The 23,590-nt window shown below is 46.4% G+C and overlaps 1 protein-coding gene across 1 annotated transcript; it reads left to right on the forward strand.

Moving 5' to 3' along the window:
• Positions 1 to 6,630: 6,630 nt before the first annotated feature.
• Positions 6,631 to 8,682, forward strand: LOC101290680 (cis-zeatin O-glucosyltransferase 1). Its single transcript, XM_044469705.1, has one exon. The coding sequence runs from the start codon at positions 7,003 to 7,005 to the stop codon at positions 8,404 to 8,406; it is 1,404 nt and encodes a 467-aa protein (XP_044325640.1). The 5' UTR covers positions 6,631 to 7,002; the 3' UTR covers positions 8,407 to 8,682.
• The last annotated feature ends 14,908 nt before the right edge of the window (positions 8,683 to 23,590 follow it).

Genomic DNA, 23,590 nt, shown 5'->3' on the forward strand with positions numbered 1-23,590 from the left:
TTCTGGAAGGAGCTGCTATACGTCATGGCACCCTGTCCTATTATGTACTTCAACTGTACAAAGTAAGATTCCAAAACTATGTATACACGTAAATGGATGGTTGCACAATTTGAGTATCTAGCTCAGAAGAAGAATCAAACTTTCAGATTAAATAATAAACTGACTCCAGTTGGAAGTTTAAATTTTAAGAATATAATCATCTATCGCAGACCCAGTCACTCATCTTGACATGGACATCGTCCATGCCATAGCATGCCCAGACGCCCAAGCCAACAAGCTCATGTAGGACACATATTGCCCTCCCGGTCTTAATTATAGACCAAGCCACAAGCAAAAAACACTCATTAGCCCACCCCGACAATTTATTGAGCACCTGTGGACGGCGTCCATGGATTGGACGTGGGGTGACTTGAGAATCCCCTCCCTTGAGATGGCTTGCTGTTGCCTGTGAGGTTCGTCCATGGAGAAGAGAAGCTTCATGAGCACACAAACACACAACAGATAAGAGAAGGAGGCTCTGGAAAGTGAAACGGCCATGGGGATGGGAGTGCTTACCCGAGCTAGCAGCCGTGGAGGTGGAGATCGTTGGCCCAGCACCGCACCGGAGCAGACGACGGCGAGCTCGACCATGTGTGGGCCGTGGTGGTTGTCCTCGTCCATGGAGGAGGGTGTCTACTGCACCGAATCGAAGAAGTGAGTGGGGCATGGAAAGAAGGAAGAAGGGGAGAGGAGGGGGCATGAATCAAGGGAAGAGGAGAGCTCACCGTGCCGGAGTTGGAGGCAACCGAAACCCTAGCCGCGGGGAGGGGTGGCGCGAGCGAGAGTTTGCGGCCGTGAGGAGCGGATCTGGACGGAGGGAAGGAAGCACCACCATGAGGGGAGCTCGTGGGTGTGCTGCGCTCCGCCGAGGGCCGCTGGAACTCGTCGGACTCTCCCGGTGTTGGCGGCGGTGGCGAGGTGGGGGTTGGGATGCGGGAGGACGGGAGAAGGTCGCGCGACGGGAGGAAGCAGCTAGGTCTCCACCGCGGCGGCAACTGCCTTTTATACCCCAGTGCATGGAATGACGAAAATGCCCCCGGCGAGGCAGTATAATTACACGCGGTGGCACGGTCGAGGTGAAACTGTTCATTCCAGCAGTAACTTTTTTTATCCGACGAACGAGGTCATTTCAGGGCTCGATCCGACGGCTCAGATTCCATCAAGCACGCAGGTCCGACGGCCAGGGATCCAAACGGCTGAGGAGCCGGGATGATCCCTCTCATTCTTATTTCTTGATGAGAAGGTCGATGCATGAATTATATTCTCACTATAAATAAAACACACTGAATTCTTTTGCTTACATGATATGTCCATCGGCAGGTCCTCACATCACAACACCCGAGCAAGTCTGGCAAGGCTTGCTCGCCATGGCCTACCACAACGGCGAGACGGGGTGAGCACGTGATCACCATCAGCAGGTCCTTCGTCACAACACCCGAGCGAGCGAGATGTTCAGTCAAAGTTATATGATACACTGCTATTGACATATGTCGTAGATGGACAGTACATATCGTTTCTCTCCACGTTACAATTTTTGTGACCTCGGCATTTGAAAGACATGTCATCTGAATCATCTATCACGACCGAACCATTACTATTACAAGCATCTTACTTTTAGAAATACATATGATGGTTTAGTTATCTATATTATGTGTGCCATTTGTTACCTCCAAAATATATATTATGTGTGCCCTGTCATGTTGGTTTATTTTTAGTGCCAAAATGCTGCTGAGCATTTGGTGCGACTGATTGCACTGCCCATTCAGTGTTGTTTGGGCATATGCCATGTATTGGACACAACCATGTTATCTATAAAGGCAATTTTCTGTTTCTATGCATTAAACTGATCCATTCTCGGCAACTTTTCTCGCAATAATATATATTTTGTTTATACGCTTGGATAATGGGTTGAGGCAGGCACCACGCATCAAGGCGCGTTTCCTATCTAGTGTCTATTCATGGTGGGTACCTACACGTTCTCCAGCCGCACACAACTGTAGTTGCGCGCCCATGCACAGATGCATAACAGCATGTCTATCAGCCACGTGACGTGCAACTGCAGTTGCACCCCTGCGTACATGTGCGCAAATGCATATCCATCGGTCATACACAACTGCAGTTGCAATTAATCATCCTAACCAAGATTGATTATTAGATTACAAAATTATGTTTATTCTGAGTTTATTCTCGGATTCTATCTGAGGGGTGTGCGATCGTTATGGAAATCTCATTGTCGCTACGGGGATTACCTTTCAAAAAGAAAAATAAATACCTAAGTTTCAGAAGATAAAGTTTTGCTTTTGAATTATCTATCACATATAGAAATACCGTATCCTATCCGTTTGGAAATCTTGGTTCAACTTGTGCGCCTAGGTGTGCACAACTATATATCTTTAAAGGAAACTAGCACATATGCCCGTGTGTTACAACGGGACATAAATTATTGTGCCCACTGTCCATCGAAACGACCGTCACCATGGCATAATAACATCCGAAAGTGCCACCTAAATATGTTTGTTCGTTGCAATGGGAGAGAAAAAATCACCTCACTCTCCTGTCCCAGTAAGCAAGTGATGATTTCAGCCTAACATAAGCAATGATTTGATTTATGATACACATCCCAGATGAATAAAAATCGTGTGCTTTCACCGTGTTTGCAAAAGGCTACTCTGCATGACTATTCAACAATCAATACTATAGAAAAGCTAACCTTGATTGATCAATGTGAGCTTGCACGGGTAGTTGTTTAGTTACTCCTTTGCATATACCAAGATATGCAAATTAGCATAGGTAAGTATCGGTTTTCCTTAAAGCACGATGAAAATAATAATATGATTTTGGCCTTGAAGATGAACAGAAAAAACTAATTCTCCTTGAAGATGAACAAAGAAAGGTAACATGCATGCTGATCTGCATTGCACTGATAGGATCCCAATCCTTGCAAAATATTTCTCTAGCACGCTTCGAGTTATGCAAAATCCATATCATGTCAGATAGAAATACAAGAGCCAGCGGAAAAACAGAATTGTAGGAAAAAATACCTAATTTCCTCCTCCTTGTAGAACAGTAACTTATTTTGTAGTCAGTTTAGCTATGGAAACCTGATGCATGGACGCCCAGCTAGGAAGAGCCGAAAAGAAAAAAAATCAAGCAGCTATTAATAAAAGACTAACTTGACTGTTGAAGCTAGGATTGTGCACCTGTTAGTTGAATCACGTGCAAACTCTCAGGGAGCAATTAATCAAGCCATGTAGTCGCCGCCGGATCGATCCACCAGCTTGCTTAACATGTACTCATGTGTTCAGCTTGGAAAGAATCAAGCTAGCCGGCACCCCGGTAAATCGTAATTTGTTCGGACTCCCATGTGTATTTTTTTGGGTCAGGTTACGACATGTGGCCGGCCGCTCTGCTTTGTGTTTCAGTTAAGTTTCCTTTACAGGTACATCCTGGTTTTGTTTGTATTGTCCCGGTTTTCTTTGTTTGCATGTATGTTTGTCAAACGGACAAAACTAAAAAAATAGTGCACGTAAAAATACTCAAAACGGGACGAAACAAAGCAGAATTAAACCAAAAATATCTATTTCCTTTAATAGTAGGTATAGATATATATTACAATGTCAGGAAGTAAAATAATATATATATAAGTGAAAAAGAAAAAAAAAACATGAGCGCGAGCCACACTTTTCTTTAATTATGTTTGTATTGCGTGGCTAACATTGTCGGGTTGTTGTCAAGTACCCCCTCTAAACGCCCTTTTTTAGGGCACTGCTAGGCGCCGGCGCACCGGTCAAACGTTTTGGCCGGTCCTACCCTAGCCGCCCGATCGGCCCCTCCCAAGCCGCTAGACCCTTATCCATCCAGGTCATCTTCTTCCCTCATGCTAGCGAAAAAAGGACCCTCCGCATCTCATCAGCCCCGCGCGCTCTCCAGTGGTCGTCCGCATCGCCGGTCCCCATCCTCGCCAGCCGTCCCCGTTGTTGGTCCCCGCCCTCGCCGGCCGTCCTCGTCGCTGGTCCCCACCCTTTCCGCCCGTCCTCGTCGCCGCCTCAACCCATGTAACAACTGCACTAGTGGTTGCAGCTCTCGGCGGTGACACTCGTAGCTTCGGTGGCGACGGCCGCAGCTCGCCGGCGTGCTTGCCGCTGCTCATGCCCGTCCAGTCGCAGCTCGTCGGTCACATACCTCGCATTTGCAACCTCTCGCTCACCCGCGTTCAAGCAAAAAATCCAGCTTCGCTTTCGGCAAAAAAAATGCATCGCTGTTCGATGCAGCAATCCATGACTGCGGATGTAGCTGGATGCGACACCGGTTGTAGCAAAATCCAGGACCGCTTGTAGCATGTAGCATGAAAGCCACGACTTCCATCCTCGCCGAATGTTGCTTGGACTACTCGTGGGTTGAAGCTTTTTTCAACTATAAATGAAGCTTATCTATGAACGTTTGCAACTTTTTGCATGGAGCAATGCCCGATTGAAAACTTTGTACATATTTTGGTTGAAGCTTTTTTCATTTAAGGTTGGAGCTTTTTTTATAACGGTTGCAGCTTTTTCAGTTTGAAAGTGTTTATACATTGAAAAGCTTCATCCATGTTCTTGAAAAGCTGCAACCGGCGAGCGTGGTGACCACGCCGGTTGCAGCCGATTGTAGCAAAATGAGAGGCTGATTATAGCACAAACGCAACGTGGTTGTAGCAAAAAAAAATGCCGGTGGTAGCCAAAAAAACATCTTTGTCGGTGTCCCAACCCAGTCGCATCTCTGGCATGAATGGATGCAGCAAAATTTCTCGCCGGTCGTAGCAAAAACTGATGATGATTGCATCAAAAACTCGTCTCCGCCGTCGCGGATTGTAGCTCCGCCATGAATGCATGTAGCAAAAAATGGTGCTGGTTCCAGCATGGCGCGACGCTGGTTCCAGCATGCGGCCGCCATGGTCGCAGCTCGCCGGTGGTGATTCTCCCACAGATGCATCTTCGTTGGGCTTCGGTTGCAGCTCCTTTTCCCACCCCCATGTCGGAGCTTTTCAACGAGCGGTTTGTGGAGAAGGAGCTTGAAGACAACCACGTGGGGAAGAAGATAACAGAGGGCAGAGTATGACGCACAAGATAGGATGAGAGAAAAATAAATAGTCGTGGTGGGCCTAGGGCACGTGGATGGGCCGAGGAAAGGAAAAACAAACAACAGAAAACGTGGATCGAGAGACATCCTCGCGCTAGATCCCTTCGCGATTGAACGGCGCGCGAGCGGCCGAAGCTTCAGCCGGTCCGCCGGTACGCAACGTTTCCTTTTTTTCAGGGGAACGTCGCTGCCAATTTATTAACTAAGTGGCCTCAGTCACAACAATGTCAAAGAACATAAGGAGGAACCAAAAACCAGGTCTTGTACAATTTATTAAGGCAGCCATCCCTAGCTAGATTATGTGCCGCGCGATTCGCGGAACGCCTAGCCCAATGCACACGAAAATCATTCCGAGAGTTAAGAAGCTCCTTAATCTCTTCTATGAGGGGGCCGTACGGGGATCTAGCTAGCTCCGTCGAAGATAACGTTTGTTTGACTCTCATATTGTCTGTCTCCAGGACAATCCTCTCATGGGCATGGGCATGACAAGCTCCCATCGACGGCCACCTCCCATCTCGCGGTCCTCGATCGTTTATTCATTCCCATACCCAACGTTCCGGCACACACCACCAAAAGACTGCCTTTTCTTACGACAAACACATCATCAGGATTACACATGAGTGACTCAAGTATAGGTCTCGTCCTCCAGCAGACGACTCGTTGATCGGGCTTATCATTGCCGCAAGGCTAGCATTGTTGACCGTGGCATTGACAAGTTCCGATCGACAGCAGCCGCCTCACATATCCCGGCCATCGAGCGTTGATTCATTCTCTTATCCAACACGTAAACGACACGCGATTTCTGCCGGTATCTTTGCTACTGCATTCGATAGCGAGAAGGAGAATGCGGCTGCGCAGAAAACGGCAGCGTTATCATGCACGTATGTGGGAGCACACGCGCAGTTGGATATTCGCTATCGCTGCGGCGAAAACAGAGCACGGCGATGGATCAGTTTTGCGCTCTGACGCGGACGGCGGTGGCATTTTCCCCCTTGCCGTGGCAAAGCCGGCAGCTCGACCGACGCGCGCGCGCCCTGTCCACGGGGAGCCTCCACGCTCGTCCGGCGGAAGCTCCCGGTCGAATCACGAGACGACGTAAAAATGACGATGGTGCTCCGCATGCGCGCAGAAGGTTCACTCCAGCTTTCGATTTCACCTCTGCCTGCTCTGCTCAGCGACTACTTACTGGAACAACGACGTGTCCGCACACCTACAAAGTCAGACGAACTTTTCTTGGAGAAGCGGGCATCAGTGTTTTCTAGAGAAAGAGGAACAGCGCACGAGCTTAGCTTAGCCAGTTCTTGGAGAAGTCACGCACGAAGTAGTTCGCACGTCACCGTGTACGTCCCTCAGCGTTAGCCGCATGTTCCGTTACGGGCCTCATCGGCTACAATAGATCGGCCGGTGGCCGGTCGTCACCGATGACGAAGCCGGCGCGTCGCTTCCGCAGGGTGACATCCCAAGGCGCGGGGGCTCCGGCCACTCTCTGCCATGCACTGCTCGTGTCCTGCGTGCCGCTAACCTGCTTGGTTGTTGGCGTCATTCCATACATATGGTTGGTGCCAATGACCGGCAGCGAAGCTGGGACATATTATTATCATATCCCGGATCCTAAGATCCTAGGTATGCGACGTCACCAATGGAAATTGGACTCGCGTGCTGGCCTTGATTAATCGGATAATCCCAGCCCCTTTGCTCAAGCTCGGTTGTTGGCGGAGATACACAAAAGAGAGATTTGTTGGCGGAGAGATCGACCGATCGATCTCGTCTGTATATATAGCGCCTGGCAGTCTAGCTTCTACTTATGCTACAAGCAGTTCTACAACACTGTACGGACGCAGGAATTCAATGGCGGTTGACTCCATGGAATCGGTGGCCTTCGTCGCGGTGCCCTTCCCGGCGCAGGGCCACCTGAACCAGCTCATGCACCTCTCCCTGCTGGCCGCGTCGCGGGGGCTCTCCGTGCACTACGCGGCGCCCGCGGCGCACCTCCGGCAGGCCCGCTCGCGCCTGCACGGCTGGGATCCGCAGGCCCTCGGCTCCCTCCAGTTCCACGACCTCGGCGTCTCCACGTTCGAGTCCCCGGCGCCCGACCCGACCGCCCCGTGCCCCTTCCCGAACCACCTCATGTCCATGTGGCAGACCTTCACCACCGCCGCGCGCGCCCCGCTCGCCGCCCTCCTGGAGAGCCTCTCGGCCACCCACCGCCGCGTGGTCGTCGTGCACGACAGGCTCAACTCCTTCGCCGCCGTCGAGGCGGCGCGGCTGAGCAACGGCGAGTCGTTCGCGCTGCAGTGCGTGGCCATCTCGTACAACATCGGGTGGCTGGACACCGAGCACCCGCTCCTGCGCGACAACGACCTCCAGTTCCACCCCATCGACGCCTGCATGTCCAAGGAGTTCCTGGAGTACGTCTTCCAGACGGAGAAGGAGATGGAGGAACAGGGGGGCGTGCCCACCGCCGGCATGGTCATGAACACGTGCCGCGCACTCGAGGGCGACTTCATGGACGCCATTGCGGCCCACCCGGTGTTCAAGGACCAGAAGCTCTTCGCAGTTGGGCCACTGAACCCGCTGCTGGACGCGAGCGCCCGGACGCCGGCGACGACGCGGCACGACTGCATGGAGTGGCTCGACAAGCAGCCGCCGTCATCGGTGCTCTACGTGTCCTTCGGGACGACGTCGTCTCTCCTGGGAGAGCAAATCGCGGAGCTGGCAGCGGCACTCAAGGGCAGCAAGCAGAGGTTCATCTGGGTATTGCGCGAGGCTGACCGTGCCGACATATTCAAGGAGCCCGGCGAGAGCCTGCACGACAAGCTGCTCTCTGAGTTCACTAAAGAAACCGAGGGGACTGGGCTGGTGATCACCGGGTGGGCGCCGCAGCTGGAGATCCTGGCGCACGGCGCCACGGCGGCATTCATGAGCCACTGCGGCTGGAACTCGACCATGGAGAGCCTGAGCCACGGCAAGCCGATTCTGGCATGGCCAATGCATTCCGACCAGCCGTGGGACGCGGAGCTTCTCTGCAAGTACGTCAAGGCCGGGCTCCTGGTGAGGCCATGGGAGAAGCACAGCGAGGTGGTGCCGGCGGCGGCCATCCAGGAGGTGATCGAGGAGGCGATGCTCACGGACAAAGGGATGGCGGTGCGGCAGCGGGCGAAGGTGCTCGGCGAGGCCGTTCGCGCCGCCGTGGCAGACGGCGGCTCCTCGAGCAAAGGCCTCGACGACTTCGTTGCTTACGTCACGAGGTGATCAGCGTATCTGTGCGTGCCATAGACAGATACGCATTGGGCGGTTTGATCATTGCTTCGGATGTGTTTGAAACTTTGAATCATGCTTTCTACGAAAGCTGGATTTCAGTATACAATGATTTGTCGTTTTCAATGTATTCATCTACTACTCATTTTTAATTACACACAAGGGCCGAGAAGAAAGATTTGGAGGAGATGATAATCTACAGAGTATTTTCATCTAAAAGCAAGTGGGAAGGGAAAATAATTAAATCATAGTATCAACAATACTACGATGTTGATGAAGTGAATGGGGATCACGATGTATACTTAAACATGTCACTAACTTTGACTTCTATAGAGTTCTGTCTGGTCTACATGATGTAACTACAAATCTACACATCAAGATTCGACGGAAAAAAAATATAGCACGAGTAGTACAATTGAATGTTAGAAATTGACTCAGGAGGACATAGACTTCTCAACTTCAAACTGAGGCCAAGATCGCTCCGCTTTGATCGAGTTGTGAATGCTGCGCTGACAAGGAGCCTTGAACTCAGGTCTACTAAATAGTCACTACACCCAATAACCAACTCGGCCATCCTACTTTGTTATCCCAATACATGAACAACGGAATTTAAATTCTTCTTCTTTTTACCATGTACACAAAAAGGTTAATTTTAGCCTTGATAACTTTGGCATGAGAAGCATGATAACTATGACATGTGCATCATGATTACTTTAATATTAACACCCTGGTAACCAAAAAATTGACATGATAAAGCGGGTAAATATATCATGAGAAGGTCGGTAACTATAACGTCAGAAGCACGATTGGTATAACATGTGTAGCATGGTAAGTTTGCACAAAGTTTAACCCGGGCGGCGGCGGGGGGGGGGGGGGGGGTATGTTTGAACAACTCCCCTTCCCGGGTGAAAGTTATCATGATGGTTTGAGCGTAGGTTATTAGGAGTATGATTTTGAGAGGAAGCATGGTGGCACACAAAAAGCGGGTGACAAAAACATGAAGTTTCGGCATACTAGGTCCCATATTTCAAAAATTACCGCGGTGTTTACATATACTTATCAAGTTTTCGGTTCGTATATTACCATGCTATTTACACATAAGTGGCCTTTGGGTAATTTTTTTCAACAACTTTTTCCTCCCTAGATCAAAACTTACCGCGGTGTTTGTGCAAAATATCAAGTCTTCTGTTTGTGTATTACCATTCTATTTACACATAAGTTACCGGTGTTATTTTTTCCTCCAACTTTTTCTCCTAAGGTCAAAAGTTACCGCAGTGTTTTTACATAAGTTATCAGGTCTTCGGTTCATATATTACCATGCTATTTGCACACAAGTTATCAAGGGTATGTTTTTCAACCACTTTTTCTTCTTTGGTCAATGTTACCGAGGTGTTTATACACATGTTATCAGATCTGCACTTTGTATATTATCATGATATTCACACACACGTTACCGTGTGTATGTTTTTCAACAACTTTTCCCCTTCTTAAATTTTTTTACCGCGCTATTTATACGTAAGTTATTATGTATGCGAATTGTATATTACACATAAATTACCGGGGTATGTTTTTGAACAAATTTCCTCCATGATCAATGTTACCGCAGTGTTTTGTATGTCAGTTATCGGGTATGCGGGACATATATTACCATACCGTTTACACACAAGTTAGTGAGAGTATGTTTTTCAACAACTCTTTTCCCGTGTTAAAAAGTTACCATGATGTTTTGCATGTAAGTTGTCGGTTATTCGGTGCTTATATTACCACATTATTTACAGAAAAATTATTGGGGCCACGTTCTTTATAGACATCCCCTCGGGATCAAATGTCGATGCCAGCTATGTAGAGAGTATTAGTGCGGCCAGTATGGTGGTGGTTGTTATGAACTCATCCGGTGAAGTTATTATTTCTTCGTGGGACTTTCTGGGTCAGTGTTGCAGCATGAATGAGCTGAGCTACGTGCTTGTCTGGCCGGCCTTTATATAGATATTACTCTTCACCAGTCTATTATTTTGAAGACTGATTGTGCTTTTGTCCGTTCTTCCCTTGCAAATGAGAATCTTGACAGGTCTCCGCTCGTTGATCTGAAGAAAGAAGAATTGAGTATATTGAGGATGCTCAAGAATTTTAAAATTGCAAAAATTAATCGGCAGGCCAATAAGGTGGCTCACGAAATTGTGAAGTTTAGCTTTATAAATAAATCTGATGGGATTCTTCTTAATAGTGTTCCGCCCCGTGTGGCGAATTTTGTAATGAATGATTGTAATAATATTATTAATTAATTAATATAGGGGGTTTTTCAAAAAAAAGTTATCGTGATGTTTGTAAATACGTTATCAAGCCTGTGAAATGTAAATTATTATCCTATCTACACATAAGTTAACGGGGTTATGTGTCTTAACAAAAAAAATTTCCGAGGCCAAAATTACCATGGTGTTTGCATGTAATTTATCAGGTCTGCGGTCCGTATATTACCATGATATTTACACAGAATTTATGAGTGTATGTTTTCCCTGGGTCAAAGTCCCCGTGGTGTTTTGCATAAATTATCATGTCTATAGTGCATATATTACCATGTTATTTACATAGAAATTAACGGGATTGTTTTTTAACAATAGTATCATGGGTCCAATTTACGTGGTGTTTGAATGAAAGTTATCAGATCTGTCGTGTATAAATTATATTTCTATTTACATAGAAATTACCAAGGATATATTTTTACATCAGTTTTGATACGTCAAAGTTAGAATGCTACTTTATGCGCAACTCATTAGATATTAAAAAATACCCCCTCCCAAAATAATTGTCTCAAGCTTAGTATAACTTTGACGCTTATTTCGGGACGAACAGAGTAGTACAAATGATGCACCGGAGAAGTGAAAAACAAGAAAACACTGACTTTTCCTTTGTTTTTGAGCCAAATATTAACTCTTCCTAACTAGGCCTCTACCCACCAATGGGCCCAGCCCAGCTCCTTTCTCACTCTGAAGCCCACCGAAGATGCTGTCTTCAACCTCCAAAAGGTAGCACCAAACCGATCCTTTTCGATGTCAAGTATGAGAAGCTGCCAAACTTCTGTTTTTGCTGCGGAGTGGTGGGACACACGACAGAGAAGTTCTGCAGCATGCCCAAAGAGCCGCGGAAGGCGTCCTACTCCACCGACATAAGGGCACCTCCGTATTGGGTCTCTGCTCGTAGACAAATCGATTTTGGGAAGAAGCCGGTGAAGGACAAGGTGATCACGGAGGTGGCCTCGGCGGTCAAAAGACTATACTTGTCTGCTGCTGCAGATACGACTACGGCGTCAGCTTCGGTGGACGGTTCTGCTCCGGTTGCCACTGATGCACCAAACGCGTTGGAGCAGCTTGTGCTCGCTGGCGGGGGTACCAACAACTCCAACAATGGGCCCCCTGTTCAGTTTGTTACTGGAGGCCTGGAGGCGTCTAATGACATGGCTGGAGCACACCTCAACACCAACTCAGGAGCTCCGGCTGGTCAAATGAGTGAGCTGATGGATAAGGGACCTGGGGAGCACCTCCACTCTAACCTGAGTGCTCCTGGGTCTCCTACTGCTGCTGCTATGGCGTCTATGCAGAAGCAGCCGCAGATGGGGGATGTACAACCTATGGATCAGCCGAAGGCTAAAGCTCATGGTGGTCGCGAGGGTGCTGCTGCTGATGGCGTACAACAGCGTGCTCTGGCTACTGCTGGAGTCCAGCGATGGAAGAGGCTTCATCGAGAAGAGCAGGAAGAGAAGGAGATGGTGCAATCCGCATGTGCTAAACATGTGGTTTTTGGCATCCCCACGCCACCAAACAGCGGCAGCGAGCTCTCCAGTCGCAAGATGATTTTTGCTGCCATGCTTGAGAGTACGGCAGGTAGCAAGAGGCGATCCCCTGATGACCAAGATTTCGTGTTAAGCATGAATAGTACTAGTACTGAAAGTCTAGAGGTTAGGGATTCTATGGATGTGAGTATGAATTGTAAAAGAGTGTGTGTTGAGAGAGTTGGTACTAGAGTAGGCATAGATGGGTCTACTATTCATGTAACTGAAGAGGTAGATGGGGGAGTGGAGGTGGATCAGGACAAAAGAAGAGAGTTTGTGGGGGATGAAAAAGATGTAGAGGATGGAAAAGATGTAGGGAACAATACTAAGGAAGCAACCGGCCCTGGGGCTGCCGGTCAACTGACGGGCGAGCATGATATCGCCCGCCAGGAGCCATGAAAATAATTAGCTGGAACTGCCGAGGTCTGGGTCAACCTCGGACAGTCCAAGAGTTGGTGTGCCTCTCAAAGACACACCGACCCAACGTTATCTTTCTTTCTGAAACAAGGAAAAATAAAGAGTATGTTGAGAGTTTGCGCTACCGCTTGGGTATGAAAAATGTGTTTGTTATTTCTTTGCCAGGAAAAGGTGGAGGTGTAGCAGTTTTTTGGGATGACCTTTATACTCTACAGCTGAACAAATATGGTGAACATTTTATTGATATGTACATTTGCAAAGAAGATGGCAGTAAATGGAGAAGTACCTTTGTCTCTGGTGAACCAAGGGCAAGCCAAAGGTATGTGATGTGGGAATTGTTAAGGCGTAGTAAGCCGCTTGGGAACGGACCATGGTTTATGGTTGGTGATTTTAACGAAGCTATGTGGCAGAATGAGCATTTTTCTCGGAATAAGCGGTCGGATAAACTTATGGCAAATTTTCGTGAGGTTTTATCAGAATGCAATTTATTTGATTTGGGTTTTTCGGGTGTTCCTTGGACTTGCAATAACAAGCAGGAAGGTCACAAAAATGTGAAAGTGTGTCTTGACCGTGCGGTGGCTTGTCCTCGGTGGTCCTCCATGTTCCCTAATTGTACGGTGCAACATATTATCAGTTCAAGGTCAGATCATTGTCCTCTTCTTATTCAAGTGATGGGAGTTCCTCGTCCCGGGATGCTTATTAAAAATCTAAGATATGAAGCGTACTGGGAGAGAGAGGCTGGGGTGCTGAATGATCAAATTGAATTGGTTTGGAATAAAAGTACGCATGTCAGTGACCTGGGAGATGTGGCAAATAAGTTGGACAGCCTTATGAAGTCTCTTCATGGGTGGAGTAAGGAACATATTGGTTATTTGCCCAAAAAGCTTGAAACGACGCGAAAGAGATTAAATTTGCTCTTCAAAAGAAATGACCATACTGCTGTTATGGAAAGGAAGAAAATCCTGGCGGAGATGGATGAACTTTTGATTAAGGAAGAAATCATGTGGAAGCAGAGATCTTGTTTGGACAAAATGAAATGGGGTGATAGGAATACAAAATTCTTTCAGCGAAAGGCCACATGGAGAGCTAAGAAGAATAATATCTTGGCCCTTAAAAGGAGCGACAGGTCCCTCTCTCATGATGTGGACGAGATGAAAGGTATCACAAACTCTTTTTTTAAGAATCTCTACTCTTGTGACAAGACAGTAAACCCTTCTTATATTATCTCTCTTGTGAAACCTCTGGTGAATGATGAGATGAATGAGGATCTTTGTAAGCCTTTTTTTGAACAAGAGATTAGTGATGCGCTCTTTCAAATTAGTCCGTTGAAGGCTCAAGGGCCAGGTGGGTTTCCAGCTGGCTTTTTCCAGAGGAATTGGGGTTTGCTAAAGGAAGATATTGTTCGTGCAGTTCAACAATTCTTTATATCGGGATGTATGCCGGAGGGGATAAATAATACAACTATTGTGCTTATTCCGAAAGTGAAGAACCCCCAGTCGATAAAAGATTTTCGGCCAATCAGTCTATGCAATGTCATATATAAAATTATCTCCAAGTGTCTTGTCAACAGACTGAGACCTCTGTTGGACGGTATGATTTCTCCAACCCAAAGTGCGTTCATCCCTGGAAGATTAATTTCTGATAATGCTCTTATAGCTTTTGAATGTATGCATTCGTTGAGTACGCTAAAAGACAGCCGAGGTGAATATTGTGTGTACAAGCTGGACCTAGCCAAGGCATATGATCGTGTAGACTGGAGGTTCTTGGAAAGTATGCTTCGGGCATATGGTTTTGCTCCAGTGTGGGTTAAGTGGATTATGATCTGTGTGACGTCAGTGAAATTTTCTGTGCGGTTTAATGGTCAGTTGTTAGATTCGTTCCAACCTTCTTGTGGCCTCAGGCAAGGGGATCCTCTATCTCCTTACCTTTTCCTATTTGTGGCTGAGGCTCTTTCGTTGTTACTCCATGATGCTACGGCGAAGGGGGTTATTCAAGATTTTCGGCTGAACAGACATGCTCCAGGGGTCTCACATTTATTATTTGCGGATGATAGCCTCCTATTTTTAAGGGTTCTTTGGAGCAAGCTCTGGTCATTAAACAGATTTTGGCTGCTTATGAGGAGGGGACGGGTCAATTGCTAAGTCCGGATAAATGCTCCATTTTGTTTGGTAAAAAGTGTAGCCTGGAAGATCAAGTTTCTATCTTGGTGGTTCTCAAAATCACCTCTGATGATTTTGAGGATAAATATCTTGGTTTACCTGTGCCAGAAGGGCGGATGAATGCTGGTAAATTCCAATCTACAAAAGATAAAGCGCTTAAGCGGGTTTCAGACCGGATAGAAAAATATGCTTCTAGTGGTGTGAAGGAGCTCCAGATTAAGTCAGTCGTTCAGTCTCTTCCGGTCTATGCCATGGGGATTTTTAAATTTCCTGCTTCTATTTGTGAAGAGTTATCCCAAATCATTAGAAATTTTTGGTGGGGTGACCAGGAGGATAGGAAGAAAACTCATTGGCTAGCATGGGATAAGTTGACAAGACCCAAAGGAGAAGGAGGTATGGGCTTTAGAGATTTGAGATTATTTAATCAAGCGCTTTTGGCGAAACAGGCTTGGCGTTTATTGGTCTTTCTGGACTCGTTATGTGCAAAGGTGATGAAAGCAAAGTATTATCCTCATGGGCATTTGCTAGACACTGTATTCCCTCAGGTGACATCGACTACTTGGCAAGGTATTATGCATGGTTTTGAGCTGCTGAAAAAGGGGGTCATTTGGAGATTTCGCGACGGTGCAAATATAAATATTTGGAGAGACAATTGGCTTCCTAGAGATTCGGGGCTTCAAATTTCAGCAAAAAAGAACAGAACCAGACTCAAATGTGTGTCTGAATTATTCATTAGTGGCTCAACAAGATGGGATGAGCATCTTATTCGGCATCTATTCTTTCCACATGATGCGGACGAAATTTTGAAGTTGCGTGTTCTGACTGTCGGTGATGGAGATTTCATTGCTTGGCACTACGAAAAAAATGGTTTATTCTCAGTTAAAAGTGCGTATAAGTTGGCGCTCAAACTTAAGGACTCTATGATTGAGTTAGGGAGTTCAAGTGGTGCTGCTAATGGGGAAAGGAGGCTATGGAATATTATTTGAAAGGCTCAGGTCCCTCAGAAAATCAGAATTTTTGTATGGCGTGCTGCGACACAAAGTTTGGCGGTTCAAGTTAACAGAGTTAAACACCACCAAACTACCATTGGTCTGTGCTCGATTTGTGGCGTAGAAGATGAATCTGTATTTCATGCACTGGTAAGCTGTCCTAAGGCTCGTGCGTTACGTCTGGCGGTAAGGGAGGTATGGAATTTACGAGATGAAGTGGTTTTCAATTTTACGGGGCCGAATTGGTTACTTGTCTTATTGGATCAAGTAAGGCCGCCGGTGCATGAGCAAATTATATTCATGTTTTGGAGGGCTTGGCATCTGAGGAATGATTTGATTTTTGGTAAGGGAAAGGAAAAAATCTCCGACTCGGTGAGGTTCATTCAGAATTATTGGACGTCCTTCTCGTCCTGTCATCCCAATGTCAAGATGGAGATTAGCATCAAAGGTAAAGAGAGGGTGGATGGCTTAAATTTTACTAATGATATGCGAAAGAATCTTGTGACTTGGCAGGCTCCCGCTACAGAGATCATTAAGACTAATGTTGATGCAAGTTATGTGGAGGCTTTAAGGGCTGCAAGTGTGGGCGTCGTGGCCAGGAACCATACTAGAGAAGTTATCATATCGTCCTGGGATTATATTGGGGTGTGCAATACCGCGGAAGAAGCTGAACTGAGAGCGACCCTTGCGGGGCTATACATTGGTATTACTCTCCACAAGGCCATCATTTTAGTAACGAATTGTTCTTTTGTGGCTTCTTTCCTTCGAAATGATCTTCTAGACAGGTCTCCTCTGATGGATCTAAAGATAGAAGCTTTGAGTTTAGCCAAAATGATGATAAATTGCAAGATATCCAAGTTTAGCAGAACGGCTAATAGGGTGGCGCACGAGATTGCGAAGTTCAGCTTTGATAATAGGTCCGATGGTGTGCTCCTTAATAGTGTTCCGCCCTGCGTGGCTGATTTTGTAACGGATGATTGTATGAATATTTTAAGTTAATTAATATATGGGAGGGGTTTTCAAAAAGAAACCCAATGAATATGTATCTGAAAACTGAAAACAAAAAAGAACTCCCAATTACCCATTATACTTGGTGATTTAGGCTACAAATCACATCGACTTCAACATGAATTTTATAGATCTCTTCATTACGAATCCATTTCAGTTGAGTACACAACTTATTGTTCAAAGATGAAGGAGATCGATGCAAGTGTCCTATCTTGATGTCCGCGCCAGCCGGAGCCTATGGCTGTGGGGACGAAGCTCGGGAAGCGGTAGCAGCGGCTGCTATGGCCGAGACGTGTGAAGGATGTGGCCGTGGATGCACTGCAGGGGAGATAGGAATCACATGGAGATGGTGATGGAGCTCCTGCTCCGGCGGGTGTTGGCCGTGGAGGAGCTGCTCGTCGGAGCAGCGGGCAATGGTGGCGACTTGAGGAGGCGCTGGTGCTCGAGGGGGTGAAAGGGAACGACCGGGCCGATTGAAGCTGGTGACGGCGTGCTCGCGGGGCCGTGGCTCAACCCTCTGGCGTAGGAGTTTGAACGCTCATGGACGGACGAGAGGTAGATCAATCGGTTGCCAAATTTTGCAATCTGCCACACGGTTGCCACATACATATTTCATAAATAAAAAACTAATATTTTGGACATGATTTTTGACATTGGGTATGCGGAGTCAAAAAACTATTTTTATCACACACACAGAGTTAATTTTTTTTTGTTGCACGATGATGTAAGACCTAAAAAAATACACAACAATAACGATTAAACTATAAGCTGTTCTTTGTAGAGATGGTGTTTTCAATAATTTGGTTACATTGCAAGAAATCATAACATAACTCTATGGTCACCCTTTTGAAAGCGAGATATGATCATATCTTCCTTTTCTTTCATGAGATGGACGACGGCGCCCGGATGCAAGCACAACAAAAAGGCAATGCCTCATTTTTATGATGCGGCAGTTGGAATGGCACACATCGTTCTTTTAGACAATCTCTCAAAGCATTTATTCAGACGTCTCAATTAATGTTTACAGTGTCGCACACATCGGTTGGCTAAGTAAAATGCAAATAACCACCACAATCGTATCGTCATTTGTGAAAAAACCACCACTTTATAAAACATTGCAAAATTCACCACCCGAAAAATTGGCACTCCCAAAAATCAATGAACTTTGTTTTGAGCGAGTTTAGACGTTGTCGGTGATAAAACTGGCGGATCTCGGGTACGAGATTCCGAGCTGGTGATCTTGGTACGATGACAACAGGAAGTAAAGGAGACGCATAATTTACCTAGGTTCGGGCACTCTCGAAGAGATAAAACCCTGCGTCCTGCTTGTATTGTACTGAAGATGGGGTACAAAGTACATTATGATCTACCTCGAGATTGTATGAATGTTTTCTAGTCTAAAAACCTTGCCTCTACAGACTAAACCCATAGATGTATATAGGCACCAAGGGTATCTAGGATTACAAGTATGTCGGCTACACCTAGGGATAACATGCCAATCATTTGAATATGCCTTGAAGTGTACACCAAGTATTTCAGAGGATTCCGTATTGAGTATGTCGAGGGCCATGACTCGCGTGGCCCATTCTTTAGTTGTCGGTTAGTCCTCGGCGCGACACATGAGTGGCGGGCCGGCGTGGTGTGCACCCCCGCAATCCAGGACACGACTAGTAGTTCCTGAACTAGTCTTCAAGCCGAGGACGCCGATCCTTCCTCAGAATGGCTTCATCTTATGGTCTCCGGCTTCGTAGACGAGTTCGATCTTCCACGACAGCCTCTAGATCCGAGGACTTTATTTGGACCCGAGGTTCTTTTTTAGTTCCACCATCGACTTCTGCATTCATGTGTAAATCTGAACGGTGATGGTCTCATTGGATCTGAAGACTCCTGAATGAGAACTCCAAGTCCGAAGTTCTTTTATGCTGGGGTTGATTCCTTACAGGTGAAGTATTATTCTCCGAAGGTTCTTGACGACTGCTGGCGGTCTCGTGGTCCCACTTCTCGATATACTTGAGGGAGTACTAGACTAGGGGGTCCTCGGGCGTCCGGGCTATGTGATATGGGCCGGACAAATGGGCCATGAAGATACGAGGATCGTTGCAAAAATTAAAAAAAATTCTACGCATCACCAAGATCAATCTATGGAGTAAATAGCAACGAGAGAGAGGGGAGTGCATCTTCATACCCTTGAAGATCGCGAGACGGAAGCGTTGCAAGAACGCGGATGAAGGAGTCGTACTCGTAGCGATTCAGATCGCGGCGGATTCCGATCTAAACGCCGAACAACGTCACCTCCGGGTTCAACACACGTGCAGCCCGATGACGTCTCCCGCACCTTGATCCAACAAGGAGGAGGGAGAGGTTGAGGAAGATGGCTCCAGCAGCAGCACGACGGCGTGGTGGTGATGGAGTTGCAATTCTCCGGAAGGGCTTCGCCAAGCTCACGCGGAGGAGGAGAGGTGTTGGGGAGGGGAGGGGCTGCGCCTTGGATGTGGTGCTGCAGCCCTCCCCCCACCCCTCTATTTATAGGGAGAAGGGTAAAGAGGGTTGACCCCTCTAGATGAGATCTAGAGGGGGGGCGGCCAAGGGGGAGGGGGCTTGCCCCCAAGCAAGGGAGGCGCCCCCCTTAGGGTTCCCCCCCAACCCTAGGCGCATGGACCATAGGGGGGATGGCGCCCAACCCACTTAGGGGCTGGTCCCCTTCCACCTACAGCCCATAAGGCCCTCCGGGGCAGGTGGACCCTCCCAGTGGACCCCCGGAACCCCTCCGATGGTCCCGGTACAATACTGATATACCCCTGAATATTTTCGGTGACCGTATGATGACTTCCCATATATAAATCTTCACCTCTGGACCGTTCCGGAACTCCTCGCGATGTCCGAGATCTCATCCGGGACTCCGAACAACATTCGGTAATCACATACAAATCTTCCCTATAACCCTAGCGTCATCGAACCTTAAGTGTGTAGACCCTACGGGTTCGGGAATCATGCAGACATGACCGAGACAACTCTCTAGCCAATAACCAACATCGGGATCTGGATACCCATGTTGGCTCCCACATGTTCCACGATGATCTCATCGGATGAACCATGATGTCAAGGATTCAAGCAATCCCATATACAATTCCCTTTGTCAATCGGTACGTTACTTGCCCGAGATTCGATCGTCGGTATCCCAATACCTCATTCAATCTCGTTACCGGCAAGTCACTTTACTCGTTCCGTAATGCATGATCTTGTGACTAACTACTTAGTCACATTGAGCTCATTATGATGATGCATTACCGAGTGGGCCCAGAAATACCTCTCCGTCATACAGAGTGACAAATCCCAGTCTCGATTCGTGCCAACCCAACAGACACTTTCGGAGATACCTGTAGAGCACCTTTATAGTCACCCAGTTACGTTGTGACGTTTCGTACACCCAAAGCACTCCTACGGTATCCGGGAGTTACACAATCTCATGGTCTAAGGAAATGATACTTGACATTAGAAAAGCTTTAGCAAACGAACTACACGATCTTGTGCTATGCTTAGGATTGGGTCTTGTCCATCACATCATTCTCCTAATGATGTGATCCCGTTATCAATGACATCCAATGTCCATAGTCAGGAAACCATGACCATCTGTTGATCAACATGCTAGTCAACTAGAGGCTCACTAGGGACATGTTGTGGTCTACGTATTCACACACGTATTATGGTTTCCGGTTAATACAATTATAGCATGAATAATAGACAATTATCATGAACAAGGAAATATAATAATAACCATTTTATTATTGCCTCTAGGGCATATTTCCAACAGTCTCCCACTTGCACTAGAGTCAATAATCTAGTTACACTGTGATGAATCGAACACCCATAGAGTTCTGGTGTTGATCATGTTTTGCTCGCATAAGAGGTTTAGTCAACGGATCTGCAACATTCAGATCCGTATGCACTTTACAAATATCTATGTCTCCATCTTGAACATTTTCACAAATTGAGTTGAAGCGACGTTTGATGTGCCTGGTCTTCTTGTGAAACTTGGGCTTGGCAAGGGCAATAGCTCCTGTGTTGTCACAGAAGAGAGTCATCGGGCCCGATGCATTGGGAATAACTCCTAGGTCGGTAATGAACTCCTTCATCCAGATTGCTTCATGTGCTGCCTTCGAGGCTGCCATGTACTCCGCTTCACATGTAGATCCCGCCATGATGCTTTGCTTGCAACTGCACCAGCTTACTGCCCCACCATTCAAAATATACACGTATCCGGTTTGTGACTTGGAGTCATCCAGATCTGTGTCGAAGCTAGCATCAATTAACCCTTTACGATGAGCTCTTCATCACCTCCATAAACGGGAAACATATCCTTAGTCCTTTTTAGGTACTTCAGGATGTTCTTGACCGATGTCCAGTGTTCCATGCCGGGATTACTTTGGTACCTCCCTACCAAACGTACGCAAGGTTTACATCAGGTCTGGTACACAACATGGCATACATAATAGACCCTATGGCCGAGGCATAGGGGATGACACTCATCTTTTCTCTATCTTCTGCCGTGGTCGGGCTTTGAGCCAAGCTCAATTCCACACCTTGCAAAACAGGCAAGAACCCCTTCTTGGACTGATCCATATTGAACTTCTTCAATATCTTATCAAGGTATGTGCTTTGTGAAAGACCTATGAGGCGTCTCGATCTATCTCTATAGATCTTGATGCCTAATATATAAGCAACTTCTCCAAGGTCCTTCATTGAAAAACACTATTCAAGTAGGCCTTTATGCTTTCCAAAAGTTCTATATCATTTCCCATCAATAGTATGTCATCCACATATAATATGAGAAATACTATAGAGCTCCCACTCACTTTCTTGTAAACACAGGCTTCTCCATAAGTCTTCACAAACCCAAACGCTTTGATCATTTCATCAAAGCGAATGTTCAAACTCCGAGATGCTTGCACTAGCCCATAGATGGAGCACTGGAGCTTGCACACCTTGTTAGCATTCTTAGGATCGACAAAACCTTCCGGCTACATCATATACAATTCTTCCTTGAGGAAACCGTTAAGGAATGCCATTTTGACGTCCATTTGCCATATCTCATAATCATAGAATGCGGCAATTGCTAACAAGATTCAGATGGACTTCAGCTTCGCTACGGGTGAGAAGGTCTCATCGTAGTCAACCCCTTGAACTTGTCGGTAACACTTAGCGACAAGCCGAGCTTTACAGATGGTAACATTACCATCTGCGTCTGTCTTCTTCTTACAGATCAATTTATTTTTTATCGCTCACTGATCATCGGGCAAGTCTGTCAAAGTCCATACTTTGTTTTCATACATGGATCCTATCTCAGATTGCATGGCTTCAAGCCATTTGTTGGAATCTGGGCCTGCCATCGCTTCTTCATAGTACGAAGGTTCACCATTGTCTAACAACATGATCTCCAGGATAGGGTTGCCATACCATTCTGGTGTGGAACGTGTCCTTGTGGACCTATGAAGTTCAGTAGCAATTTGATCTGAAGTACCTCGATCATCATCATCAACTTCCTCTCTAGTCGGTAAAGGCACCACAGAAACATCTTCCTGAGCTGCGCTACTTTCCGGTTCAAGGGGCAGTACTTCATCAAGTTCTACTTTCCTCCCACTTACTTCTTTCGAGAGAAACTCTTTCTCCAGAAAGGACCCGTTCTTGGCAACAAAGATCTTGCCTTCAGATCTGAGATAGAAGGTATACCCAATGGTTTCTTTAGGGTATCCTATGAAGACGCATTTTTCCGACTTGGGTTCGAGCTTTTCAGGTTGAAGTTTCTTGACATAAGCATCGCATCCCCAAAATTTTAGAAACGACAGCTTAGGTTTCTTCCCAAACCATAATTCATACGGTGTTGTCTCAACGGATTTAAATGGTGCCCTATTTAAAGTGAATGTAGCTGTCTCTAAAGCGTACCCCCAAAATGATAGTGGTAAATCGGTATAAGACATCATAGACCACACTATATCCAATAGAGTGCGATTACGACGTTCAGACACACCGTTATGCTGAGGTGTTCAAGGCGGCGTGAGTTGTGAAACAATTCCACATTTCCTTAAGTGTGTACCAAACTCGTGACTTAAATATTCTCCCCCACGATCTGATCATAAGAACTTTATTTTTCTTTCACGTTGATTCTCTACCTCACTCAAAAATTCCTTGAACTTTTCAAAGGTCTCAGACTTGTGTTTCATTAAGTAGACATACCCATATCTACTCAAATCATCAGTGAGGGTGAGAACATAATGATAGCCACTGCGAGCCTCAACGCTCATTGGACCGCACACATCTGTACGTATGATTTCCAATAAGTTGGTTGCTCGCTCCATTGTTCCAGAGAATGGAGTCTTGGTCATTTTGCCCATGAGGCATGGTTCGCATGTGTCAAATGATTCATAATCAAGAGACTCCAAAAGTCCATCTGCATGGAGCTTCTTCATGCGTTTGACACCAATGTGACCAAGGCGGCAGTGCCACAGGTATGTGGGACTATCATTATCAATCTTACATCTTTTGGCATTCACACTATGAATATGTGTAACATCACGTTCGAGATTCATTAAGAATAAACCATTGACCAGCGGGGCATGACCATAAAACATATCTCTCATATAAATAGAACAACCATTATTCTCGGATTTAAATGAGTAGCCATCTCGTATTAAACGAGATCCATATACAATGTTCATGCTCAAAGCTGGCACTAAATAACAATTATTAGGTTTAAAACTAATCCCGTAGGTAAATGTAGAGGT

This window comes from Triticum aestivum, chromosome 2B (assembly GCF_018294505.1).
Source record: "Triticum aestivum cultivar Chinese Spring chromosome 2B, IWGSC CS RefSeq v2.1, whole genome shotgun sequence".
Lineage (NCBI taxonomy): Eukaryota > Viridiplantae > Streptophyta > Magnoliopsida > Poales > Poaceae > Triticum > Triticum aestivum.